Source organism: Zootoca vivipara, chromosome 11, assembly GCF_963506605.1.
Source record: "Zootoca vivipara chromosome 11, rZooViv1.1, whole genome shotgun sequence".
NCBI lineage: Eukaryota > Metazoa > Chordata > Lepidosauria > Squamata > Lacertidae > Zootoca > Zootoca vivipara.
Window position 1 is genome coordinate 54,281,254 of NC_083286.1, and position 24,354 is coordinate 54,305,607.

General features: G+C 46.6%; 1 protein-coding gene across 5 annotated transcripts in view; it reads right to left on the reverse strand.

The window, feature by feature from the left end:
* Positions 1–6,697: 6,697 nt before the first annotated feature.
* CTIF (cap binding complex dependent translation initiation factor) overlaps positions 6,698–24,354 on the reverse strand; it is a 171,820-nt gene continuing 154,163 nt past the window's right edge. For all 5 annotated transcript variants that reach the window (XM_035100979.2, XM_035100977.2, XM_035100976.2 and 2 more), the window contains 3 exons: positions 20,624–20,779; positions 13,275–13,328; positions 6,698–10,550 (listed from right to left, as the gene is read on the reverse strand). In XM_035100979.2, the coding sequence (XP_034956870.1) occupies positions 10,335–10,550; positions 13,275–13,328; positions 20,624–20,779 (426 nt within the window). In that variant the 3' untranslated portion in view covers positions 6,698–10,334. The remainder of the gene's footprint in view (positions 10,551–13,274; positions 13,329–20,623; positions 20,780–24,354) is intronic.

Sequence of the window (24,354 nt, forward strand, 5' to 3'; positions counted from 1 at the left end):
CCAACAGATGTCAAAGAGGAAAACAACTACCAGATTTTTAGAAGACATCTGAAGGCAGCCCTGTTCAGGGAGGCTTTTAATGTTTAATAGATTGTTGTGTTTTATTTTTCTGTTGGAAGCCGCCCAGAGTGGCTGGGGAAACCCAGGCAGATGGGCGGGGTATAAATAATAAATTATTATTATTATTATTATTATTATTATTATTATTATTATATAAATGGTGGCACTTCTCTGCCTGCCAGAGCATACCTCTGTGATAGAATTGGAGAGTTGGAAGGGACCCCGAGGATAATCTAGTCCAACCCCCTGCAATGCAGGAATATGCAGCTGCCCCCTACGGGGATCGAACCCACCACCTTGGCGTTATCAGCACCATGCTCTAACCCACCGAGCTATGAGTGACCCAATATCTAAGCTGTGAAATTTGGCATCATTCCCACCAAAGGCAGACTGGGAGTTGTAGTTCATTGAAGGTCTTCTCCCAGAAAAAAAGAAGCATTCTCATGTCCCTGGGAGAAGCATAGTGGCCGCTAATGCGCAACGCAACTTGATTTGGCCACTTTTAAAAGTGAAAAAATGGTTCCATCCAGACCCAGGGTAGGGTGCATTCCTTACCGCTGTCCAGAAGCCAACAGGGCAGCCATAAGGATTTGGGATAGCACATATGGTCCCTGAGAAACCCCCGCCCCCAGACACCTGTGGAAAATTCAGCCATCTTAAATGTAATAACGGTGCACCAGAAGTGATGGATGGATGAGGAAAGGACATGTTGGGATGGCCTTGAAAACGTAGCTTTCAAAGCCACCCACGCTACTTTGTTTTCTAGCTGAATGGGGCTTACTCCATGGTAAATGGAGATAGGATTGCTGTCTAATGCTGTTTAATTGTGTGATGCTTTCGGTAGCATGCTCAGCCCTCTCCACTGCAATTGAAAGCGACTGTTGTAAATTTCTGTCTGTGTTTTGTGTGTGGTTAGCATTTAAAGACTGGAGTCGCTGGAAAAAGCATATGGATGCTGCTTGCTGGATCCGGCACACAAATGAACAATACAGTCCGTTCCAGCTGTTCTAAAAGTAAAAAAAAATGGCTCCATCCAAACCCAGGGGTTTTGTCCTCCCCCCCCCCCTGTAATGGCTTCCTTTCTCCCATTCTTCATTCCAAGCCAAACAAAATACGCAAGTCCTTTAAGACCACCAGAACTGATACCACATATCAACAGAGATGGCAAACTGTCGAGCTTGAAACTTTTATTACTCAGATGATGTATTTTATAGCATACAGCGGTTCGGGATGTTCCATAAACAAAACTGAATTGCCATGAAGAATTGTCCTCTCCCTTCCCTTAACAGTCTATTAAATGTTGGAAATGACGGGAGCGCTTTCTCCCCAGCCGCCTTCCTCTTATTACAAACATCTAAGTCTCCCCAGTTCCAGGATGTTTTGTTTTTTTTTAATTTTTTAATAATATTTTTTAAACAAAAGCACTTAAAAAAACCCAAAATATGATAAATGATTAAATTAAATGTTGGTTTTCAAACAAAATAAATACATTTTTTTGCAATTAAAAAAAATCGTTAATGTAACTCTGTGTTCTAAAGAAAACCACTGCTCCATACTTTTTGACACAGGATTTTGATAGCTTAAATGTTAACTTATTCTGCAGACCCCAGATATGTATCCAGGTTGATAGGTAGGAGTATTAATGATTAGCCAGTTTAAGAAAACAATTAGCTTTAAATAAATTAAAAACAACGACACCAGACATATCCACGGGGTGGGGGTGGGGGTGGAATAAGAACCAGGGCTGCAATCCAACGCATACATTTTGCGGAGGTAGACCCCATTGTGCTAAGGATCGCAACAGAGATGAGTAAGGATGCTCACATGATCACTTAAGCTACCGGTGTTTTTTTTTGTCCTTATCCAACAGGCAGGCTTTGAGGGAGACCTGCCATTTCACCTGGTCTTCGCCGAGTGTCCTGGATTTTGATCGAGATGCGGTAAGAACTTTTGCTCAGCACTGCAGCCGAATGGAAAAGGAGCACACACACACACCCCGCCCCAAAAGGTTCTGCATTTGTATTTCACGCCAATAGTGTTCCTGCGTTGCTATCTCATTCTGGAAAGGCAAAGGGCTACTACTGCCCGTTTCCCCTCTTGAGAAGACCTATTTGTTCCTACTCCGTCCCCAGTCAATGACCACATACCACCCAAGCGCATGGGAAACATTTTATTGCTTGAGCCAACTGCACTATGTAGCCTGCTCACTAGTGAGAGGGTGGGTTGTTCCAGCCCTTGGATCAGAGTGCAGATAGCCTAATGGCTGCCCCCAAAATAGAGAATTTAAGAAGTCCTGATATACGTGACCCAGTGTTGTGAGATCATAGGGAATAAAAAGGGGACTCACCACCCATATATATTATGATTATTATTTTTAAAAACCCCCATCAAAACCCTTGAGCAGAGAGCAATATTAAACCATATTAATTTAACCCTGAACTGGCACGATTCACACGAGCGGCTCAGGACTGTGATCATGCTCCCATAAAATCTTTAGGACGAGTGGAGGAAACTCGCTTCTCCCTGTTCATGCAAACCCACTTGTCAAACGAAAGGGTAGCTAAAAGCATTCCAGAGTTTGCCTGGTGTGCATTAGCTGGTCCTGTACTTGAATTCTTCTGAAACATTGCGGTAATTGTGAGAACAGAACAAGGGGTGGCCTTTCATTCCAGATTAGCATTCAGAGTAAAGAAGACAGTTCCCTTAAGAGTTGCTCTGTATGAGATTCCCAAGGGAGGGTTGCTACATAAGTCTTAAGATCCTTCAGTGAAAACAAACAAACAAACAAACTGGGGTTGGGTACCACCACAAAGTGTTTACAAAGAAATAAGCTGTTCCGCTCTACCACGATATGCTGAAATATCAATTCATTCCTGGTATAGAAAGGAGAAGGCCAGGCCAATCACTTAATTTTCTCCTGGGCTGGCAGACTTTTACATTTTAACCCCCCCCCCCCAAAAAATCGCCATGCTGTCACACTCAAGCGTGACCAAGAAACAAGGTTCGGGAAAGAGCTGTGAAGCAGGTTTGATTCTCACTGAGTCCCCAGGGACAGAGGCCAACTTTAGCCCACCCCCCTTGTGCTATCCCCAAGTGCACTTCTTCCTTGATCCTACAGAAGTCAATAGAATTGGTTGCCCATCACTCTTATGGGAAATTACATTACTGTGCCACCAGCTAAGGCAGGCATAGGCAACCTTGGCTCTCCAGATGTTTAGGAACTACAACTCCCATGATCCCTAGCTAACAGGGCCAGTGGTCAGGGATCATGGGAGTTGCAGTTTAGTGGGGTTCAGTCATGATATGTCAGTGTAAATGTATGCAATGCTATCTGGCCCTTTGTCCAAATGCAGCTAATATTCACAGAATTGTAAAGTTGGAAGCAACCCCAAGGGTCATCTAGTTCAACCCCCTGCGATGCAGGAATCTCAACTAAAGCATCCATGACAGAGGGCCACTCAGCCTCTGCTTAAAAACCTCCAAGGAAGGAGAAACCACCACCTCTTCTGGGAGTCCGTTCCACTGTCTGAAAGCTCTTAGTGTCATAAAGTTATTCCTTTTGTTTAGTCGGAATCGCCTTTCTTTTAACTTTAGCCGTTGGTTTGGGTCCTAGCCTCCAGAGCAGGAGAAAACAAGCTTGCTCCCTCTTCCATGTAATAGCTCTTTAGATATTTGAAGATGGCCATCATATTTCCTCTCAGTCTTCCCTTATCTAGCCCAAACATACCCAACTTCCTCAACCATTCCTCATAAGGCTTGGTTTCCATATCACTGATCATCTTGGGTTGCCCTTCTCTGCACACGTTCCAGCTTGTCATTATCCTTCTTAAATTGTGGTGCTCAGAACCGGACACAGTATTCCAGGTGTGGTCTGGCTAAGGCAGAATAACAGAGCAGTACAATGGCTTCCCTTGACCTGGACATTATACTTCTGTTGATGCAGCCTAGAATAGCACCAGCTTTGCTTTTCTGCTGCTGCATCACACTGTTGACTCATGTTAAGCTTGTCGTCCACCAAGACCTTCAGATCCTTTTCACATTACAGTCATACCTCAGGTTACAGACGCTTCAGGTTGCGTCTTTTTGGGTTGTGCACCGCGCGAACCCAGAAGTACCCGAACGGGTTACTTCCGGGTTTTGGCGCTTGCACATGCGCAGACACGCTAAATCGCACTTTGCGCACATGCAGAAGCGCCAAATTGCGACACGCATGTGCGTAGACGCGGCACTGCAGGTTGCGAACGTGCCTCCCGCACGGATCACGTTCGCAACCCGAGGGTCCACTGTAGTAAGACCCTCACATCTTATATTTATGCAGCTGGTTATTCCTGCCTAAGTGCAGAACCTTACATTTGTCCCTGCTGAAAGTCATTTTGTTATTTTGGGCCCAGTTCTCCAATCTGTTAAGGTCATTTTGAATTCTGACTCTATCTTCTGTGGCATTAGCTACCCCTCCAAGTTTGGTGTCATCTGCAAATTTGATGGGCACCCCCTCAATTCCTTCATCCAAGTCATTTATAAAGACGTTGAACAACAACGGGTCCAAGATAGAACCCTGTGGCACCCCACTTGCCACTTTTTTCCAGGATGATGAACCATTGATGATCTCTTTGGGTTCAGTCAGTCAACCGGCTACAAATCCACGATACAGTTACCTTGCCCAGTCCATGTTACCAGCTTCTCTGCAAGAACATCATGCGGAACTTTGTCAAAAGCCTTCCTGGATGGTGATGTAGCTGATTTTTTCCATATTGAGCTTGGCAGAGGCATCTCAACTAAATAAGAGATTTCTTGCTGGAACAGCCCAAAGTTGTTCTACTGCAGGGTTCTGTCTATAAAAGATACTACAAAGATTCTGTCTCAGAGAAGCTCAGGGAAGGAGGGCATTGAGGTCTAATGCTTTCCCTTTTGGGCTTGCCTGCAGCATCTGACATTTCTGTGGTATACTGCAACTGCAAGTGGAGGTTCCATTTACTTGAGGAAAAGCACCCCCCATCTGAAGCCACTAGCCATGCATGCACAACGAATATTATCTGAATCAGCCCTTGGTGGTGGTGGTTGTTGTTATTATATTTTAAAAGCAACAACACACCAACAATTTGTTGATGTCTGAGGGCTCAGGAGAAGCCGCTTATAATTTTTACCAACGTTTAGATTTCCACAGATGAGTGGAACAATCAGAAAATCAGATTAAATAATCAAGACACTGGCTGAAAGAAATTAAAATTGGAGGATGCTTACATATAAATTAGTCATGGAAGGGCACTGGGACACACCGCTATCGGGAGATGAACACAGATGTTGCCCACTGGAGGCCGAGGAGGAAACCCAGGACTACAGAAGGAAGTAATTGGACCGAATCCATTAAGGCTGCGTATCTGGGTCCACGGCTGCTATTCAAAAGCAATCTCTATTAAAGGCCATCCCTGACCGGAGCTTTCATGGCTGGCGGCAGCAAAGCACTTTAACAGAATTACCGTCATGCGGCTTTTGCTTTCCCTCTTCATAGTCCAAGAAAATTGCAAGTGATTAAGTGAAAATTTAGGGCTTTCGAAAGGCAGTAAAATATAGGTCTGCACTGGGGTAGGCCCTGCCTCTGCCCTCCATTTAATATTTTTCATAGGTCAAACGGAAAGCACTGAATGGAACGGAGGAGGAATGCTGCACTTCCATATATGACACGAGGCAGTTTGTGGCCGGATTAATTCTTTGTTGTGTTCTACCTCTTTGCTCCCTTCCAATTAAAGCAGGAGAAGAGATTCTTCCATTTGCCTAAACCAGAAAGAGTGCACAGGATTGTTGTAGGTTGGTTTTTTGGGGGCAATAGTGACGGGTGGAAAACAAGTTTGCAAGGGCCACCGAGGCTGAAATTACCTCTAAAAACTTGGGTGCCACACAGATTAGCAGGTGATTCGGGACAGGCGGCAGGGAAGTGGCCAAAGAACTGGGAAAGCGACCCCAAATTGCAGCTCAACAAGGGCGATGAAGGCTGATGCCCTTCGCAAAAGCCCCAGGCCGCCTCAGAAAGTCTCACCACGAGGTTTCAAACTGGGAGCCTACATGTGGCAAATCTTAATTTTAGGGTGACTTGCAGTGAAACAGGACACACACTTCCCCTGTCCTCTGCTCCCAGTTGAAGAGCCTGCTAACAGTTAGCAGTCGATGGTTTCCTCCCCTCCTCTATGAAGTTCTCTTATCCTCCCTTCTAAGCGAATGGCTCTTGCAGCAGTTTATGGCTGCGGGAGCTCCCAGCCTCTCACTGTTTTCGGGTGGGATCCAGCCTCTCACTGTCAAATTCAGGTTGCACAAATGTTGCTGGTTTGTGCGGCTAACCCACTTCTTTCTCACCAGGAAAATGCCAAGGAAGTGAACTGATATGTTTTATCAATGGCTGCCATAGCTGCCAAGTCTCCCGTATTCTCCGGGAAATCCTCGTTTTTCCCAGCTGATCTTAGCTGAAAAAACAGATTTTTTTGTTTTTCCCCAGTTTATTGTGGCGCGGCGGCCATTTTGGAACTGGGTGGAGCATGCTCAGAAGAGACTTTTGATGCTGCTCTGCCCAGTTCCAAAATGGCTGCAGTGCGACTTCTGGTGCAGCGGCCATTTTGGAACTGGGCAAAGCAGCATCAAAAGTCACTTCTGAGCATGCTCCGCCCAGTTCCAATATGGTGGCAGCGCTACTTCTGGTCTGCTACTTCTGGCCTGGTCCCTTATTTCTCGGACAGCAACTTGGCAGGTATGATGGCTGCTGCACCAAGGATTGGCAGGTGCAACATGCCTCTGCCAGTCCCTGGGAAGCAGCTGTTGGAGAAAGCCATTGCCCTTTGCCTTCTGCTTGTGGTCTTCACATAGGTTTCTGGGCGGCCAATGTGTGAAATCGGCTACTGGACCAAATAGGCCTTGGGGGTGTGAGCTTAAAACCAGATTTGCCGCTTCTTTAACAGTACCCCAAAATTTGCCACTGACAGTGAAGTTCCTCACCCAGTCTAGCAGCAAAGGGGTGGGCCCTGCGAGATTCTTTTACAGAACTAACTTTCCCCTTGGGATGTAAAGACTAAAGCCATGACGGTTAAAAACAGGTTGATTGAAGTCTGCAATGGAGATGTGCTCATAGCTAACTTCTAGGTTGGGACGTCCTCACTTTAGGTTTCTCCCTATGATGGTGCTTGAAAAATCCCTGAGCTTTTGGTGGAACTGGAAGGACTGGATGCCTAGACTATTCCAAGGAAACCAACACCACAATATAAGGGTCTTCAGGAGGATCAAGCCCTTGGGCTAATACAGGGCCGGTCCAGGAGGAATGTCTGCCCTAGATCCTGAATCCTCAATCCTGTCTGTGCTGCTGAGACAACTCCTGTGTAGTGGAACCAAGGTGGCCTATGCATGCTTGATCTTTTACGTCGGTCCATTTAAAAGTGTTGGTGTTGACCAGGCACCCCCAAACTGCGGCCCTCCAGATGTTTTGGCCTACAACTCCCACGATCCCTAGCTAACAGGACCAGTGGTCAGGGATAATGGGAATTGTAGTCCAAAACATCTGGAGGGCCAAAGTTTGGTGATGCCTGGTGTTGACCCTTAAAGCATTATATATGTCCGGGGACTCCTAAATCTAAAGAGACACCTTAACCTTATATGAACCTGCCCACACCTTGAGATTGTCAACTGAGGACTCTGTGTGGCACCTCCGAGGGAGACCTAGAAGGTGACAACGAGGGAACGGGCCTTTTCTGCAGCAGCTCCCATTGATGGAATGCTTTCTGCAGGGAGGCTCACCTGGCACCAACTTTGCCACCTACCGGTGCCAAGCAATGGCATTTTGGGTTTTCTCAGGTATCAGGACAGCCCCAATGACTGGAGGTTTCCATTGTTTTCACCACTGAGTTTTATTCTTCTTGTGAATCGCTTCAGGGCTTGTTGTTGTCGGAAGGGATTCACAAATCTAATAAACTGAAATGTAAACCTTAACCATGGTTAACAACATGAAGTGCCATGACTCGCACCAGGCCTCATCCTGCCTCACAACTAAGTTTGATACTGTTATCGAAAGGCCAGCAGCCATTTCTGCTGAGGAGTTCGTAACTCCCTAACTCCCTACAGACATCTGAAGGCAGCCCTGTTTAGGGAAGCTTTTAATATCTGAAGGACTATTGTATTTTAATATTTTGTTGGAAGCCGCCCAGAGTGGCTGGGGAAACCCAGCCAGATAGGTGGGGTATAAATAATACACCATCATCATTATCTAAAAACTTCATCTCACGCAGAGAAAGAATCCTCTTTGGGTGGCTTATTCATTCAGAAAACTGGACTTCTAGAGTGGGAGAAATAACCAGTGGCAGGTTTCAGCTAAAACCCTATGGCTCTACAACACAATAAGTATTGGGGAAATAAATATTGGGTTGTATCTAGACCCACTGAAATTAAAGGACATGGCTAACTTAAGTCGATCAGTGTCAATGGGCTTACTCTGAATATAACTCACACTGGATACAACCCATAAAAATGAAACTCTTCTTGTCAGAACACAAAAGCCTTCCTTCCTTCCTTCCTTCCTTCCTTCCTTCCTTCCTTCCTTCCTTCCTTCCTTCCTTCCTTCCTTCCTTCCTTCCTTTTTTCTCTCTGTCTCTGTCCAAAACTTCAAATACTGTACCACATACATACATACATACATACATACATACATACATACATACATACACATCTCCTCCTATTTACTGGCTTCCAAAGAACAACTTCCATCCCCCTCTTCCCACCCTGATTCCCTTTCTCGTTTCTAGGCTCAACTGTAAGGGTTCAACTGCGTAATTAGGAATAAGACTGGAATTAAAAAGCCGTTTGCAAGCAGGAAAAGTGTTAACACACAAACCCCAACACAAAGGCTGAGCTGCTTCTCGATTAGCTGACAAATGCCCCCCCCCACCTTCAACTTCAACAGATTAGCTGCAGACTGACCGTTTCTGAAATAATCTGGCGCACCGCTCTGAATTTCATTTAAGCTATGCTCCTGTGCATGATTAAGGACCATCCACGCATTGCAACTGCTGAGAGAAACACCAGTGTTTCTTGTACTGAACTCTTAACGTGTGGATATCCTCTGTCCCCGTGCACACGCTTCTTTAAACACTTGTGTACATGGCAATTTAATGATTTCCACACTTTTGTATGAAATCACTATGTTAGACGTTCCCTCCAGGAAACTGGTACCAACACTGGTGTATTCTGACAGCAATTGCAACGTGTGGATTTGAGCTTTTATCTGGAAAGTAAGTCCCGGTGAAATTGCCATGGGATCAGGCTGTTCATGTGAACCCACCGGCAAGAGGTTTTGTGGCTATAATACTTCTAAAGTGGTTTTGGGGTTGCGCTCCCGCTACTTCTGAAGTCCTCAAGCGACCCTCCGCTTGCGTCGTAACATTATCTTTGCTTCCCAAAACTCAAAATAGCAATTTGTCCGTCCGTTTGTATATAGAAGATATATGCTATACATAATGTGCATAAAATAATACACCAATGAGGAAAAGAAAAGAAACAATACCCAGTGCAATTTTTCTTTTTTGGGTGGGGGAAAAAAGAGAGAGAATTTTATCCCCTCTGAATGTCTAATCTGGAAATGGGGGTTTCAGGGTCGGATGCAAGGGGGACGGGGACAGGAGGAAAGCGAAGGAGACAAAACCGTGAAGACAAGAGGAGTAGAAGAAAGGAGGGGGGGGAGAAGGGGGGGTGTCTCTTTGCCTGACAAAAGCTGTCAATTACCAGTGTCTGCTGTGGAACGTGTCTGCCTTTGTCCCCCCAAAAGACATCTGCTGCGTTCTGCCTCCTGCCAGTTGGTCACTGCAAGCCAGGAGGCGTCTGGTGAAAGCCATCCCTGCTTGGCTCTCCGCGCTCCCTATTCAAATCCGCCGTGTTCTTTCTCGAACCGAAACAATGACCCGGCGGGATGTGGAGCTGAATGAGCAATGGGGGCGGGATGGAAAAAAGGGGAGCCTCGGAACAAAAAGGGCAGGCACGGAGGGAGTGGGGTGGCGATGGCACTTGAGGACACGGCTGAAAAGAAACATGCTTCGCCCCCATGAACATATTCGTAAGCATGCTGGGAGTTTGTCGTCTTAGGTATCTTGACCACAAAAGGTCGCTGGGTCCTTTCCCTGGTTGCTGTAGCTCAGTTCCTTGCCCAAATCCTTTCTTCTCTCTCTCTCTCCTGTTGTGTTTTGCTTTCTGTTTTGTTTTTAAAGTGCGTGTCTTCCTCCTCCTGGCTCTCCACCAACCCCGCCTCCCTCTCAGGCTGTCAGTTTCTGGATTGTCTTGTTGTAGTACTGCGTGATGGGGGGAGTCAGGGGGTTCCAGTTGTTGGCGTGCAGCTCAATGACCTCGAGGAGGAGGGACCGGGTCAGCATGGACTCCGAGGGGCACAGCATCTTGTCGCGGGCAATCGCCAGGAGCTCCATCATCATCTCGGGCAGCTGCTCCTCCAGGAGCCGGCCGGTGCTTTGCAGCTGTCAAGAGAGAGAGAGGGAGAATGAGAACGGGGGTCAGATGCTGGGCGTCAAAGAGGCCCTGCCCTGCCCTGCTGCCACCAAGTCCACCTTCTCTCCCCACCTGGGAAGAAAGGAGGTGGAGAAGGGAGCCTCATCTCGTTTTGCTTTTCTTCGGGCAAGCTTATACATTTCGCACTGCCAATGAACAGCCAGGCTAAGTTCAAACAAACGGCTGGTTTTGGTGTACAAAGTCCTATATAGCTTGGGACAAGGATACCTAAACTATCATCTCATCTCTTATATACTGTGCTCTGCCAGAGAGGGCGTCCTGCAGATATTTAGTTTATTAATTCAATTTGTATACCACCCTTCATCCGTAGGTCTCAGGGCGGTTCCACATCATAAAAATACATGATAAAAGAAGACCAAAACAAACCAATGACACCCCTCCCTCCCTCTTTAGGAGGTCCAGTTCAAATGATAACAGAATACAGCCTTTAGCATGGTGGCAACTCCTCTCTGAAGGCAGATGTTTCCTCTGTTGTCTAGTGAGAATCTGCTAAAGGCCTTTTTTCAACAAGCCTTTTAAATGAACAGTTCTATCCCATTCTGTATCTGCATTGGTTTTGATTTTTTTTTTAATTGACTCTAAAAAGTATAAACATACAAAAAAAAACACCCCCAAACACAATTCAAAATCCAAATATCATGATTACTCTGCATATCCTGACTTCCCCCCACCCCTTCCATGGGTCCAAATGATAATGTTTACAACCGCATATCAATACTTGTCCAAATTTTATCCTTCCAAATTATCCATACTTTCTGTTACTTTACAAGTGGTGTTTAAAATCCTGCTAATGTTTTAAACCTGCTTACAATGGTCTTGTAAATACATTATAAACATTCCTTGTGCTGGTCGAGAACCGTAACAATAAATTAACTAACTAACTAACTAACTAACTAACTAACTAACTAACTAACTAATAAACATTCCCCATTCTTTTTTAAAGTTCTTGTCCTCTTGATTTCTGAGCTTTCCAGTTAATTTTGCCATTTCAGCATAGTCCATCAACTTGGGTTTGCCATTCTTCTCTGGTTGGGGTTGTTTCTTCTTTCCATCTTTGAATTTGTTATTGTATGCAAAACCATTTTAATTGTGCTTAAATGCATAGCTGTCAACCTTCCCTTTTCTTGCTGGAAATTCCCTTATTCCAGCGCTGTTTCCCGCTGCTATCCTGGATTGTTAGATATAAGTGTAGACTGTTCCTGGGACAGGTGAGGCTGCTGATCCCTTATTTTCAAATCCAAAAGTTGACAGCTATGCTTATATGTGAGACAGTTTTAATGGCTGGTGCTTTTATTTTTAAGCGCCCCCCCCCAGTGTGCTTTTATAGGAAGAAATTCATAAATGGAAATAAACAAACAGTGACATTATTTTGATTCATATCCTGCCTTTCAAACGCAACATCAGGGCGGCTGGACACAGCAACCCTATGGCCCTCTTTGGATATTTACTCTTGCAGGATGACAATTTATTTTATTTATGGCAGTAATACCCAGGGTCGTCTTTAGCATATGCGCCGCTGGGGTGCAAAGATCCGGCCAGTGCCCCCAAATTTAGTTTAGCCGCCCCCAAATTAACTTTCGTTGAGCTTCTTTTGTTGGGAGGGGGAAAGCCAAAGTTGTTGACCTTTTTAGGGGGGGCGAATTCAAAGTTATTGAGCTTTTTTTGGGGGGGGGGGTTGTTCATCTGTAACAACGACACAGCTGAAAAAACTGCTTTTCATAGAATCATAGAGTTGGAAGAGACCACAAGGGCTATCCAGTCCAACCCCCTGCCAAGCAGGAAACACCATCAAAGCATTCGTGACAGCTGGCTGTCAAGCCTCTGCTTAAAGACCTCCAAAGAAGGAGACTCCACCACACTCCTTGGCAGCAAATTCCACTGCCGAACAGCTCTTACTGTCAGGAAGTTCTTCCTAATGTTTAGGTGGAATCTTCTTTCTTGTAGCTTGAATCCATTGCTCCGTGTCCGCTTCTCTGGAGCAGCAGAAAACAACCTTTCTCCCTCCTCTATATGACATCCTTTCATATATTTGAACATGGCTATAATATCACCCCTTAACCTTCTCTTCTCCAGGCTAAACATACCCAGCTCCCTGAGCTGTTCCTCATAAGGCATTGTTTCCAGGCCTTTGACCATTTTGGTTGCCCTCTTCTGGACACGTTCCAGCTTGTCAGTATCGTTCTTGAACTGTGGTGCCCAGAACTGGACACAGTACTCCAGGTGAGGTCTGACCAGAGCGGAATACAGTGGTACTATTACTTCCCTTGATCTAGATGCTATACTCCTATTGATGCAGCCCAGAATTGCATTGGCTTTTTTAGCTGCTGCATCAGCTTTTGTTTCTTGACTCGCCAGGACTTTCGCTCAATTGCTTTTCACTGCCGCCAATTCAGAGGGACCGGTATACAGTAGCTGTACATTTGGCACCTGGGTGCCCCACACCCCTTGCACCCCCATTAAAGACGGCCCTGGTAATACCCCACCAGTCTATCCACTACACCATGGGTGTGTGTGTGAGAGAGGTGCAAACGATTATTGGCCAGGATCTCCCCACCCTCTTTCGCATCCATTGACTGATTTTCAACCATAGAGAGACCAACAGAAAAACCAAAAAACCCAGGGGGACCAATCTCCTGGCCTGCATCTCAAAATGAAAATGTCAGTATTCGTACCTCCATTGCACAGCAAAGAACAGCATCTTCCTTTATGTCCTGAGACTGCAATAACTGTAAAAATACAAGAAAGCAAAAAGATGCCACTTAGAAAACCCTGCCTTGTACTAGAGATTTTTCTCAGCTTTCATATTAATCCATCCATTAGATTGGGGGTGGGTGGGGAGTACCTGCGGGAGACTGTTGGACTTCATCTCCCATGAGCCCCACCTAGAATGGCCAATGGTCAGGGAGGATGAAAGCTTAGTCCAGCAATGTCTGGAGCAGGCATCCCCAAACTTTGGCCCTCCAGATGTTTTGGCCTACAACTCCCATGATCCCTAGCTAACAGGACCAGTGGTCAGGGATGATGGGAATTGTAGACCAAAACATCTGGAGGGCCAAAGTTTGGGGATGCCTGGTTTGGAGGGCTACAGCTTCCCCGTCCTTTAGACCAGCTTCCCGCAACCTTGCACCCTTCAGAATGAACAATAGTCAGTTGTCAGGGACTGGCTGGAACCCTGAAGAGTGGGGCACTGGGAGAAGTGGGGGTTGGAGACTGACTTGGAAGAAGAGGGTCAATGATCTGGGGGAGCCTGGAACAGCCCGGAGGTGAGAGGCAGAGGCAGGAGAAGCTGCAGGATTGGAGAGTAAAGAATGGGTGCAGGAGGAGAGAGAGATCAGGCTGGTGTAGAGTCAAGGTGTTCCACACCTCCACCTCCACTGTCTCCTGGGATCAGTGGCAGGTTACACACAGGCACATTCATCGTCTGCTTCCACGCAGCTTGCGTGGACAAGATACATAAGCTGAGGTCTATGTTGCGACAACCGCCTCAGCGGGTGCATGCCAAGGAGTAGCCGAGAGACGTAGGATGGATGGATGGATGGACACACCTTCCCCTAACTTCATAAGTGCACTTTTGACAATAAATAGCTAATTCCTCACTCTTGACATTCCCTGACAGCGCCGTGACAGTCAGAGATGGTGGGTATTGTACTGCAAAACACGCCGAGGACACCAGGTTCATACCTGCCAAGTCCTGGACGGAAAGATCCGGGATCGGCAGCCCGCGACACCAGAAGTTACGTAGACGCAACTTCCGGTGGCGCTTTGCCCTTCTATGGGCACCAGAAAATGGCGTCGCCAGCGCCGGAAGTCGCTTCCACGCATGACCGGAAACACGTAAAAGCGACTTCTGGCACCGGCGTCGTCGCCATTTTCTGATGCCCATAGAAGGGCAAAGCTCCACCGGAAGTCGCTTTTATGCGTTTCTGGTCATGCGTGGAAGCGACTGCTGGTGCCGGCGCCGCCATTTTCTGGTGCCCATAGAAGGGCAAAGCGGCACCAGAAAAATGGCCGCCGGCAGAAGCAGTTTTAAGGGACAATATCGGGATAAAAAGCTAAACGGGAGACCGCCGGGAAACGGTAGGAAAAAAGGGGTTTTCCCGGCGGAAACGGGATACTTGGCAGCTATGACCAGGTTGGGGAAGGTTGCTCCAGACCTTCCCTTCTCCATGGCTGTCTTTTTCGTCCACCAGGGCCACCCAAAACGTCTCTGGGAGGACCCCAGGCAGGGCAGGCTGGAGACAGCCATCTCTCACTGCTTGTCTCTTCTGCCTTTGAAGGAAGGAAATACCGGGAGCCGAGTTAATCTCCTTCATCAGGCGAGGAGCGGCCTTTGCTTTTGGAGCTAGAATAACACTGTGCAGAAGATTCCTTGGCATTCCATGTGGGAGAACCACCCAACCGGCAGACTACGTTTCCTGGCTGTCTGAAGCTGCACTAACTTTGTGAGAAGAGGATGTGACTTCATCCGAAGAACTCTGGGAAACATAAAGCACGAGAAAGACGCACACACGACCCGGGTGCAAGAGAAGGCATTCTGAAAGCTCCTCGCCCATCAAGTGATAGGGGGCTCAGTCTGTTTGCACGCATCCCCTATGGGGCAGTGCTATGCCATCCATGTTTATATTTCTCAGGAGAGGACTCTGGCAGGTCACCCCAGAGCAAGGACAAGGAAAGGGAAGTGATGAAAGCAACACCATGTGAGTGACAAAGCCTTTTCCAAGGAGATGGCATTCAGCCTCACTCATCATTCTTATTGCTTCCCCCCCCCCCCAAATATTTTAACTAGACCTGGAAATGGGAAGAGGGAGGGCATTTCCTCTGCCAGCTGGCACGACATTCCTCTTCCAGGAGCGGCTCACTGTGGGTTTACCGGTGGAGCTGAAACAGTAGCTGATCTGCAATGCTTACAGATAAAATAGCTGGTGTTGGTTCCCTTGGCACTGCAGAAGGGCCAAGCTGCCATGTCTATAAGAGGGTCAAATCCTGCCGCTGAGCAAATTACAGAGAGGAGTTCTGTATAAAGGTGCTGGACAAGCTGCTACCACACTGAAGGTTGTCTACCCTTAAGGAGGCAGTGATGTACCTCCTGTTATAAGATGTCTTTCCTGACTCCGGAATTTTGGACAACTATCGGCTAGTTGCAAATGTCTGCTTTGGGGGCAAGTGCTCAAGAAGGTGATGGTGCTTAGAGGAATATATTAAAAATACTAATCTGCCAAAAATAAAGGAGGAACAATTATTGATTCTAAATACTGTATCCAAATAACAGCTCAAGAAGTTTTAGAGGTAATAAATTGGACAAAAAGTGGTAAGTCTCCAGGGCCAGATGGACTAACGGCAAAATATGATAAAAAGTTAAGTGAACAATTAGTGAATCCATTGAAAGATGTGATGAATGAGATTTTAAAGGCAGGTGAAATCCCAGGAACATGGAAGGAAGCTTATATAACAGTAATTCCAAAACAAGTTGGTTGGTTGCATTACAGACAATTAAATGAAATGTTTAAGGAGGATTACAAAAAAGAAGTGTGCATGCACACGAAAGCTCATACCAATGACAAACTTAGTTGGTCTCTAAGTTGCTACTGGAAGGATTTTTTTTTCCAACTATGCCAGACCAACACGGCTACCTACCTTTAACTTAAAAAAAAGGGCTTAGCTATACAATTTCTAGATTTCAAAAGGAGGTTATAGAAGATGTGAAACTACTGAAGAAAGCATACAGCATTCTGCTAGAATGGGAAACGAAAGACAAGGAGGTCAAATCAGTTATGATCAAATGGGCGCAAGATATAGGACATAATATACAATTTGAGGATTGGGGGAAATTGTGGAAGGAAGGTAATGGTGCTTCAACACAAAGGGAAGCCATTTCAGTCTGTTTCCGGGCCCAGTTTTGGCACTGTGATAGCCTTGGGTGTTTTGCTTGAGGACCTTTGTCAGGAAAGGGAGAGCACATGCTTTTCAATATCTAGGTGAAGCTGCTGAGATATGTCCTCAGAGGATCTGGAACAGGGAGGAACCAATATGCACTGTTTCTCTGTTCCACCTGAGGCAGGATAGCGGCTGGATGTGGGCCAATAACCCCAAAAACCTGAATCTAGGAAAGACAGGCGCTATGGGCTGCAGGTCTTTGGGTCCATGATTTTGAGGTGGTTTTCCAGATGTGATTGAGCTCCTCTTGAAAGAGCAGGTACACATCTTGGGGTTGCTCCCTGATCCAGCTTTGTTGCTTGAAGCTCATGCAATTTCAGTGGCAAGGAGTGCCTGCTTCCAGCTCTGGCTGATCTGCCAGCTCCAGCCACTTTTGCCTTACCCCCCCCCTCCAGCTCCAGAATCAGAGAAGGATATACCGTATTTGAGCATTGTGGGATTCTGTCCTGCATTTGTGGCCACACAGCAATCCACAGTGCAGAAGGCAAGAGGGGCAGCAGTCTGCACCACGCGCCGTGAAGTCTCCAGTTCAAATCCTACCTCAACCATGAGCTACTAGGTGGCTTTAGTCAAGCTGTTCTCTCTCTTATCCTCAGCTTTTCCACCTGCACTATGGGGATAATAATATTGGGTATTATTAAAAAAGGGCCGTTGCAAGGATTCCTGAGATAATATACATGAAGCGCTTTGAAAAATGTAGCATTTTAAGAATGACGATGTTCAGTTTTCTAGTATGAAATGGGAGGGGAGGGGGAGGGGGAGGGAATCTGACTGTAGGGGACGTTTCTGGTTTAATGCTACAATGCCAAGGTAAAGGTAAAGGGACCCCTGACCATTAGGTCCAGTCGTGACCGACTCTGGGGTTCAGGCGCTCATCTTGCATTATTGGCCGAGGGAGCCGGCGTATAGCTTCCAGGTCATGTGGCCAGCATGACTAAGCTGCTCCTGGCGAACCAGAGCAGCACACGGAAACGCCGTTTACCTTCCCGCTGAAGCAGTACCTATTTATCTACTTGCACTTTGAGGTACTTTCGAACTGCTAGGTTGGCAGGAGCTGGGATCGAGCAACGGGAGCTCACCCCGTCGCGGGGATTCGAACCGCCAACCTTCTGATCGGCAAGCCCTAGGCTCTGTGGTTTAACCCACAGCGCCACCCGCGTCCCTACTTCAATGCCAAACAGAGCAGTAATTGTTTTTGAAACTGTTTTCAGGTTGGTGGTTTTTTGTTTTTGTTTTAATCAAGTGTATAAATCTTGTGAAATGAAAAAAACAAACAAACACGAAACAAACAATCAAACAAACAAATAAAATTTTCAGCCTCTGGGCTGCTGTGCCAGAGGAGCAGGACCCCCTCCCCACAACCCATCTCACACGTGGTGGATGTCTAAGTGACAGAGGGCCTTTTCAGTGGTGGCACCTAAATGGCTGGAACTTCTTCCCAAGGGAGACTTGCCTGGCCCCATCATTTATAGGAGGTTAAGAGTGACCAGCTCAGCTCCTTAGGGACTAATGGTGGTAACAACTAGGCCATGGGTGTGTGGCCTATACATGGATTGGGAAATCATCTTTTCAGAGGGGAAGGGCCATAGCTCACGGATGCAACCTCTGCTTTCCATGCAGGAAATCCCAGGTTCAGTCCATTGCACCTTCAGGTGGGACTGGCAATGATTCTTGCTTGATGCCCTTGAAAGCCATTGGCAGTCACTCAAACAATACTGTGCTAGATGGGCCAATGGATTGATTGGTCTAAGGCAGGCAGCTTCCGAAGATACACGCAGCAGTTTCAGGGGGCTTTTGGGAAAGCAGATAATTAATCTCTCCTATGCCCCACACCTCATTCTCGCAGTCCTCTAAACTGCAGCGAGCTTTTACAGTATTGCTGTTTCGGCTGTGATTTAAAAACAAAAAACAAAAAAACACCAACTAAACAAACCGAAGTCTCTTGGGTAGCTGTGCTCTTCGTGATAAGTCCTGCAAGGCTACTTTTCCTTTATTTGAAACACTGCATTGTTGCGGTGCTCAATGGCTGGGATTAAGCACACTCCCATAGCTTTCTAAGAATGGAAGCAAACATGAATGGAAAAAAAAGTTAAACAAAACACAGATGAAAATGAAATGACTCAGGGAAACGCTTCCTGGGGCTAGATCGCAGTTAAACTGTCTGCCTTTAATAATATAAAACTCATGAGAGCTGAGAGGGTTAGTGCAAATATTCCAAAAAGTGCTTTTTTTTGCTGTCTCTTGCAAACTTTAAGAAGACTCTGCAGTGAACTGGTGGCAGCAATGGCCTGTGGGTTAACTAGCAAAATTCCTGTCCTCATCTCAGCATAGGGATTCCCTGCCCCCCGCTTCACCGCTCCTTAGCCACCTTGCCAATTCCAGCCCGTTTACTCTGTCCAGTATAACATCACAATACTGCAACCTAGGAGTCACCCCAAGTTAAATTATGGAACCCTTTTCCACAGGATGTGGTGAAGGTCAGCTTTGAGGGCTTCAAAAGCGGATTCGAGAAATTCATAGCGCAGAAAGATCTATCAGCGGCTCCTTGTTTCACTTGGCTAAGTGAAACCCTCTGAGTTCAGAAGCAGTAAAGGTAAAGGTAAAGGGACCCCTGACCATTAGGTCCAGTCGTGACCGACTCTGGGGTTGCGCGCTCATCTCGCATTATTGGTCGAGGGAGCCGGCGTACAGCTTCGAGGTCATGTGGCCAGCATGACAAAGCTGCTTCTGGCGAACCAGAGCAGCACACGGAAACGCCGCCTACCTTCCCGCTTGGAGCGATACCTATTTATCTACTTGCACTTTGACGTGCTTTCGAACTGCTAGGTTGGCAGGAGCTGGGACTGAGCAACGGGAGCTCAGCCCGTCACGGGGATTCGAACCACCGACCTTCTGATCAGCAAGCCCTAGACTCTGTGGTTTAACCACAGCGCCACTTCAAATGAGCTTCTGGGGAACATCAGTAAAAAGAGATCGGCTGCACTTAGGTCCTGCTTCCCATTGGCAAGGAGCAGGATGCTAGGCTAGATGGCTCTCTGGCCTGATCCAGTCTCATCTTATCGTTTCTAAATGTGTGTGTGAATAATGGTAAGAGTGGAATTCAACCGTCGGCAAAAGGATTTCTCCTTGAGCGACAGAATCTTCTTCCCTTCTCCCCGTAATTCTGGACACTATTGCTTCCAACAATCCTCTGGAGCAAATTTGGGGACCATGGCAGGAATCTCTCCCAATCCTACCTAGAGATGCCAGGGATGGAGCCTGGGACCTTCTGCTTGGAAGGCAGATGTTCTACCACTGAGCTATGGCCCCCCTTCTCTAAGACGGCGAGGGGGTGGGGGAGAGAAGGGGAGGAAGTCCTTTGTTTTGCAAGTGGAAGTTGTTCTATCCGAGTAATTATTGAGCGGAATCCTGCCCTCAGCCCTGTCTCAGGCTCCTTTCCTTGCTGCGACAGGAGACTCGACTGAGCCGAACGTTGGGAAACGGCTTTTGCACAGTAAGCCTGCAGAGCTTTTGTTTGGACCAATTATATGGTCCCTGCCGCTGTTCCTTCGTCTCCTGCTCTCCTTCCTATGGGCTCCCAGGTCGCTGCAGTGCTGCAGCAACAGCAAAATTACAGTTCGGTGCAACTCTTAAATGGTACAGCCTCTCCGCCTAGCATCCCTGTTCCCGTTAGGGCTCCTGGAATATTACACTGGATACTAAATCCATATCCATTTGCCCATAATGCTTTTCATGTGTATCCCTCCATGATAATCATTCCAAGGTAACTCTCGAGAAGGGAGAAGTCAGGGCTGGGTGTCCTTCCTTCCTTCCTTCCTTCCTTCCTTCCTTCCTTCCTTCCTTCCTTCCTTCCTTCCTTCCTTCCTTCCTTCCTTCCTTCCTTCCTTCCTTCCTTCCTTCCTGTTGGTAGAAGCCCTTTGTTCTAAAAATAAAACAAGGGAAACTGGCGGAGAAAGGGCTGCACAGGGCTTATCAAGCGTTAATAAGGAAAAGGTGAGGGGGTGGCGGTCTGGAAGCTGCAAAACGGGGGCCCCATTGTCAAACATGCTGTGTGACTCGTCACTGGCTGACCCTGGAGCCGCCTTACCTCCCTGAGGCAGGTATAGATGGGGCAGACGAGGACTCGGAAGGGCTCCGCAGTGCTGCTCCTCATGGTGCCAAAGACCTCACAGAGGAAGGTGATGAAGCCCAGCCAGCGCTCCACGTCGCTCTGCTGCAGCTCTTCCCGCACGGTGAAGTCTTTCTGCAAAAAAGAAGAAGGGGAGGAAGAGACAGGGCTTCAGAATGCGGAGATGCAGATCTCTTCCATTACAAGGTCCCAGGGGCAGGTTGCATTATTAATTCTTCTTTTTATTAAATTCATAATCAATTCATTAAATTTGTATACCGCCCTATACCTGCAGGTCTCAGGGCTGTTGCAACATAAAATCACAACATAAAGACACAAAATGAAAAACAACAACTCCTTGGAAGATTAGCAGAGCACATAACGTGTGGGAACCGAAGCAAAATGGAAAGAGTTGGACCAGGCTTCCTCAAACTCGGCCCTCCAGATGTTTTGGACTACAATTCCCATCATCCCTGACCACTGGTCCTGTTAGCTAGGGATCATGGGAGTTGTAGTCCCAAAACATCTGGAGGTCCAGAGGTTGCCTATGCCTGAGTTGAACTATGCATCTTGCATCTTGGTGCCACATCAAAAGACATGTTATCTACGCAAAGTTTTCCGGGGAGCAAACGGGAGAAGCAGTAAGGGATAGCACAGTAAGGTTTACCACTTGTTTAATGAAGCAAGATCATCTCAGCAAAGAAATCCAGAAACTGAAGCCTATAAATAGGACAGGTGTGTCTTGTATGTACAGGTGAGTAGGCCCAACAGTGGATACAACAACTCCATCTCTCTGGCAGCCTCCTGACCTATCCCTAGTCCTCTTCCTTAGAAATCCAACGGCTGCCCCTGAAACCCCCAGCTTCTGAGGTAAAGCTTATTGTTTCTCTCTTGCTTCCTGCAACCATAAAGGTAAAGGGACCCCTGACCATTAGGTCCAGTCGTGACCGACTCTGGGGTTACGGCGCTCATCTCGCTTTATTGGCCGAGGGAGCCGGCGTATAGCTTCCAGGTCATGTGGCCAGCATGACAAAGCCACTTCTGGCGAACCAGAGCAGCACACAGAAACGGCGTTTACCTTCCCGCTGTTATCTACTTGCACTTTGATGTGCTTTCAAACTGCTAGGTTGGCAGGAGCTGGGACCGAGCAACGGGACCTCACCCCATCGTGGGGATTCGAACCTCCGACCTTCTGATCGGCAAGCCCTAGGCTCAGTGGTTTAACCCACAGCGCCACCCGTGTCCCTCTCCTGCAACCATGGACCACATCAATAGGTTTTGAAAGCTGCGAAGGGTCCCGTGATTTCCAAGGCATGATCCACCCCATGGATTCCGGATTATGATTTAGGCAGCAAAACAAAACAGCTGTGCTAAAGCAAAAAAATTAAAAAGGGGGGCAGAAAAGCCATGCATCCATTTGTGTGGGTTTATAAAGATTTTTGATCCCGCCCTGTCTCAAGAGCCGCCAGTGGAAAAACGCTTTAAGACACAGAAAAACAGAAGAAGGAAAACTACCCTGAACCCCATCAGGCAAATCCCAGGGGATGAAAGCCCCTTGCATGAGAGTTGCTCCCGATGGCTTCATTTTCTCCCCCCCATGGAAATACACGATTCACACATGGAAATACACCTTACACACATACAACAAGCACCACAGGAACGCATCCCTCTATGAAGATACGCCTCATACATAGTAATTAAGCTTCAGAAAATCTCTGTAGGTTGGGGGCTCCCCATCCCTGTTCTGAACCAACAAGTTGGAGAAAAAGCCTATTGTGTTAATTGGAAACGGATTCCGAGTAAGTTTTGGTAGCACCGCATTTCTGATTGTGAAGACTTTGGGCACAGGGGGGAGGCAGCCCCGACATTTTGATGGGATTCCTCTAATGCCACCCCTTAGCCCATGGGAAACTGTAGGGCGAAAATATACTACAGATCTGCATAAAACAATTCATTTGCTAGGGCACACAACTGGCACTTGGGCAACGTGGGTTTGCTCTAAAATGTGGAAAGGTTACAAACTCGCACAACACACAAGCATATTTTAGGGCTGCGTTCTATCCACGTGTTTTGACTTTTCAGCTGAAAGCATCAGGGCTCAGAAATGCCAAACATAGGCAGGATTGTGTCCTTGATTTGGTATTTCTTTAAACTCTGCTTCCGAAGGCAAGTCCCTATACATATATATAATCTGGAAACCAAACCTTTAAAAAGTGCAAGGCAGGCATGCTTTTCATCTTAACTAACAAATTCTGGGAGATTTTATGTTTTGACTACGGCCAGAGCAATGGGGTTTGTTGCCAGCTCAAAGGCTTCAAATAGAAAATGCACCTCTCCATATTTATCACTGGCAATGGGCTGCCATTAGCTGTAAGTAGTTCATGCTGGGTGCTTTAAAAGCTGCTGTGAAGCTGGCCAGATAACTAAAAATATGTGAACTATAACACACCGGTGATCCTTGCTGGCTTTCCGTTATTTTAAGCTCTTATTTTAAGCTCTCCTCGATGCCAATAAATCCCTTCAAAGAAAACGTTCCTAATAATACAGTTATAAAAACTCCCATTTCCCTCGATGGCTATAAGGAGGGTCCAGATAGGACTTTGAGAAACTGCATGTTTAGATGTCTGTATGTGCATATATTAGCAACGAGGAGTTCACATTTTAAAGCAATCCAACCCAGCCCTCACTTCCGGGACTTTTATGTGGATCAGAATGCCATGATCAATTAAACTACGCACTTCTCAAAATCCTGTGATGTTGTTTGGGTTAAAATAAATGCATAGAAAGACACAGTAGGGAGCTTGGTTTCAATCTCAGTAGCGATGCCACACGCGTATACGTTGCCTCAATAATCCATAGAACAACCTTGTAAGGTAGGTCGGTACTATTACGTACCACTGACACCAGAAGAGCCCTGCAGGGTCTGAGCAAAGGTCCTACATCAGTGATGGGCAACCTTTTGAGCTTGGTGTGTCAAAATTTGCCAAAAAACCGAGCATAACTCGGGTGGTGTGTCACTTCGAGGAAAAAACCCATAATTTAGTGATATTTATAGTTTACAAAACAGAGATGTATAATTGTAATATATAACTGTATTTAATAAACCAAAAACTAATTATTTAACCAAACCAAACCAAACCAAAAACCCCTTATTTATCACAAAGTGCCCAGAGTCCTTGAGCTTTTTTGGGGGGAGCTGCTGACCAAAGTTTTGGAAGTTTTTTGGGGTGTGTGTGCAAAAGTTGCTTTGCTTTTGGGGGGGTTATGCCCCAAAGCTGCTGCGCTTTTTTTGAGGGGCAAAGAGAACAGAAATAAATGACGAATAATACCTTCGCTGGAACTAACACACAGCTACCAGCAACAACAACAACAAAAGGATCCGGGTTCCAACAGCGGAGACAAGCTGTAGCGTGAGGAGGAGCGGGAGAACAAATGGGGGGGACGGACGACAACAGAGCGAATGGGCCAATGGGGCGCGTGCCAGCAGTGAGGGCTCTGTGTGTCACGCCTGACACGCGTGTCATAGGTTCAACATCACTGTCCTACATCCTGTTTCCAAAAAATGGGTAGCCAGAGGTTTTCTGGGCACCCACAAAATATTGATTGTTATGGCGGAGTATAGTGGTTACTCTAGCCTTGTAAATAGGCCCACCAAATTTACTGGCCTGCAATAATAATAATAATAATAATAATAATAATAATAATAATAA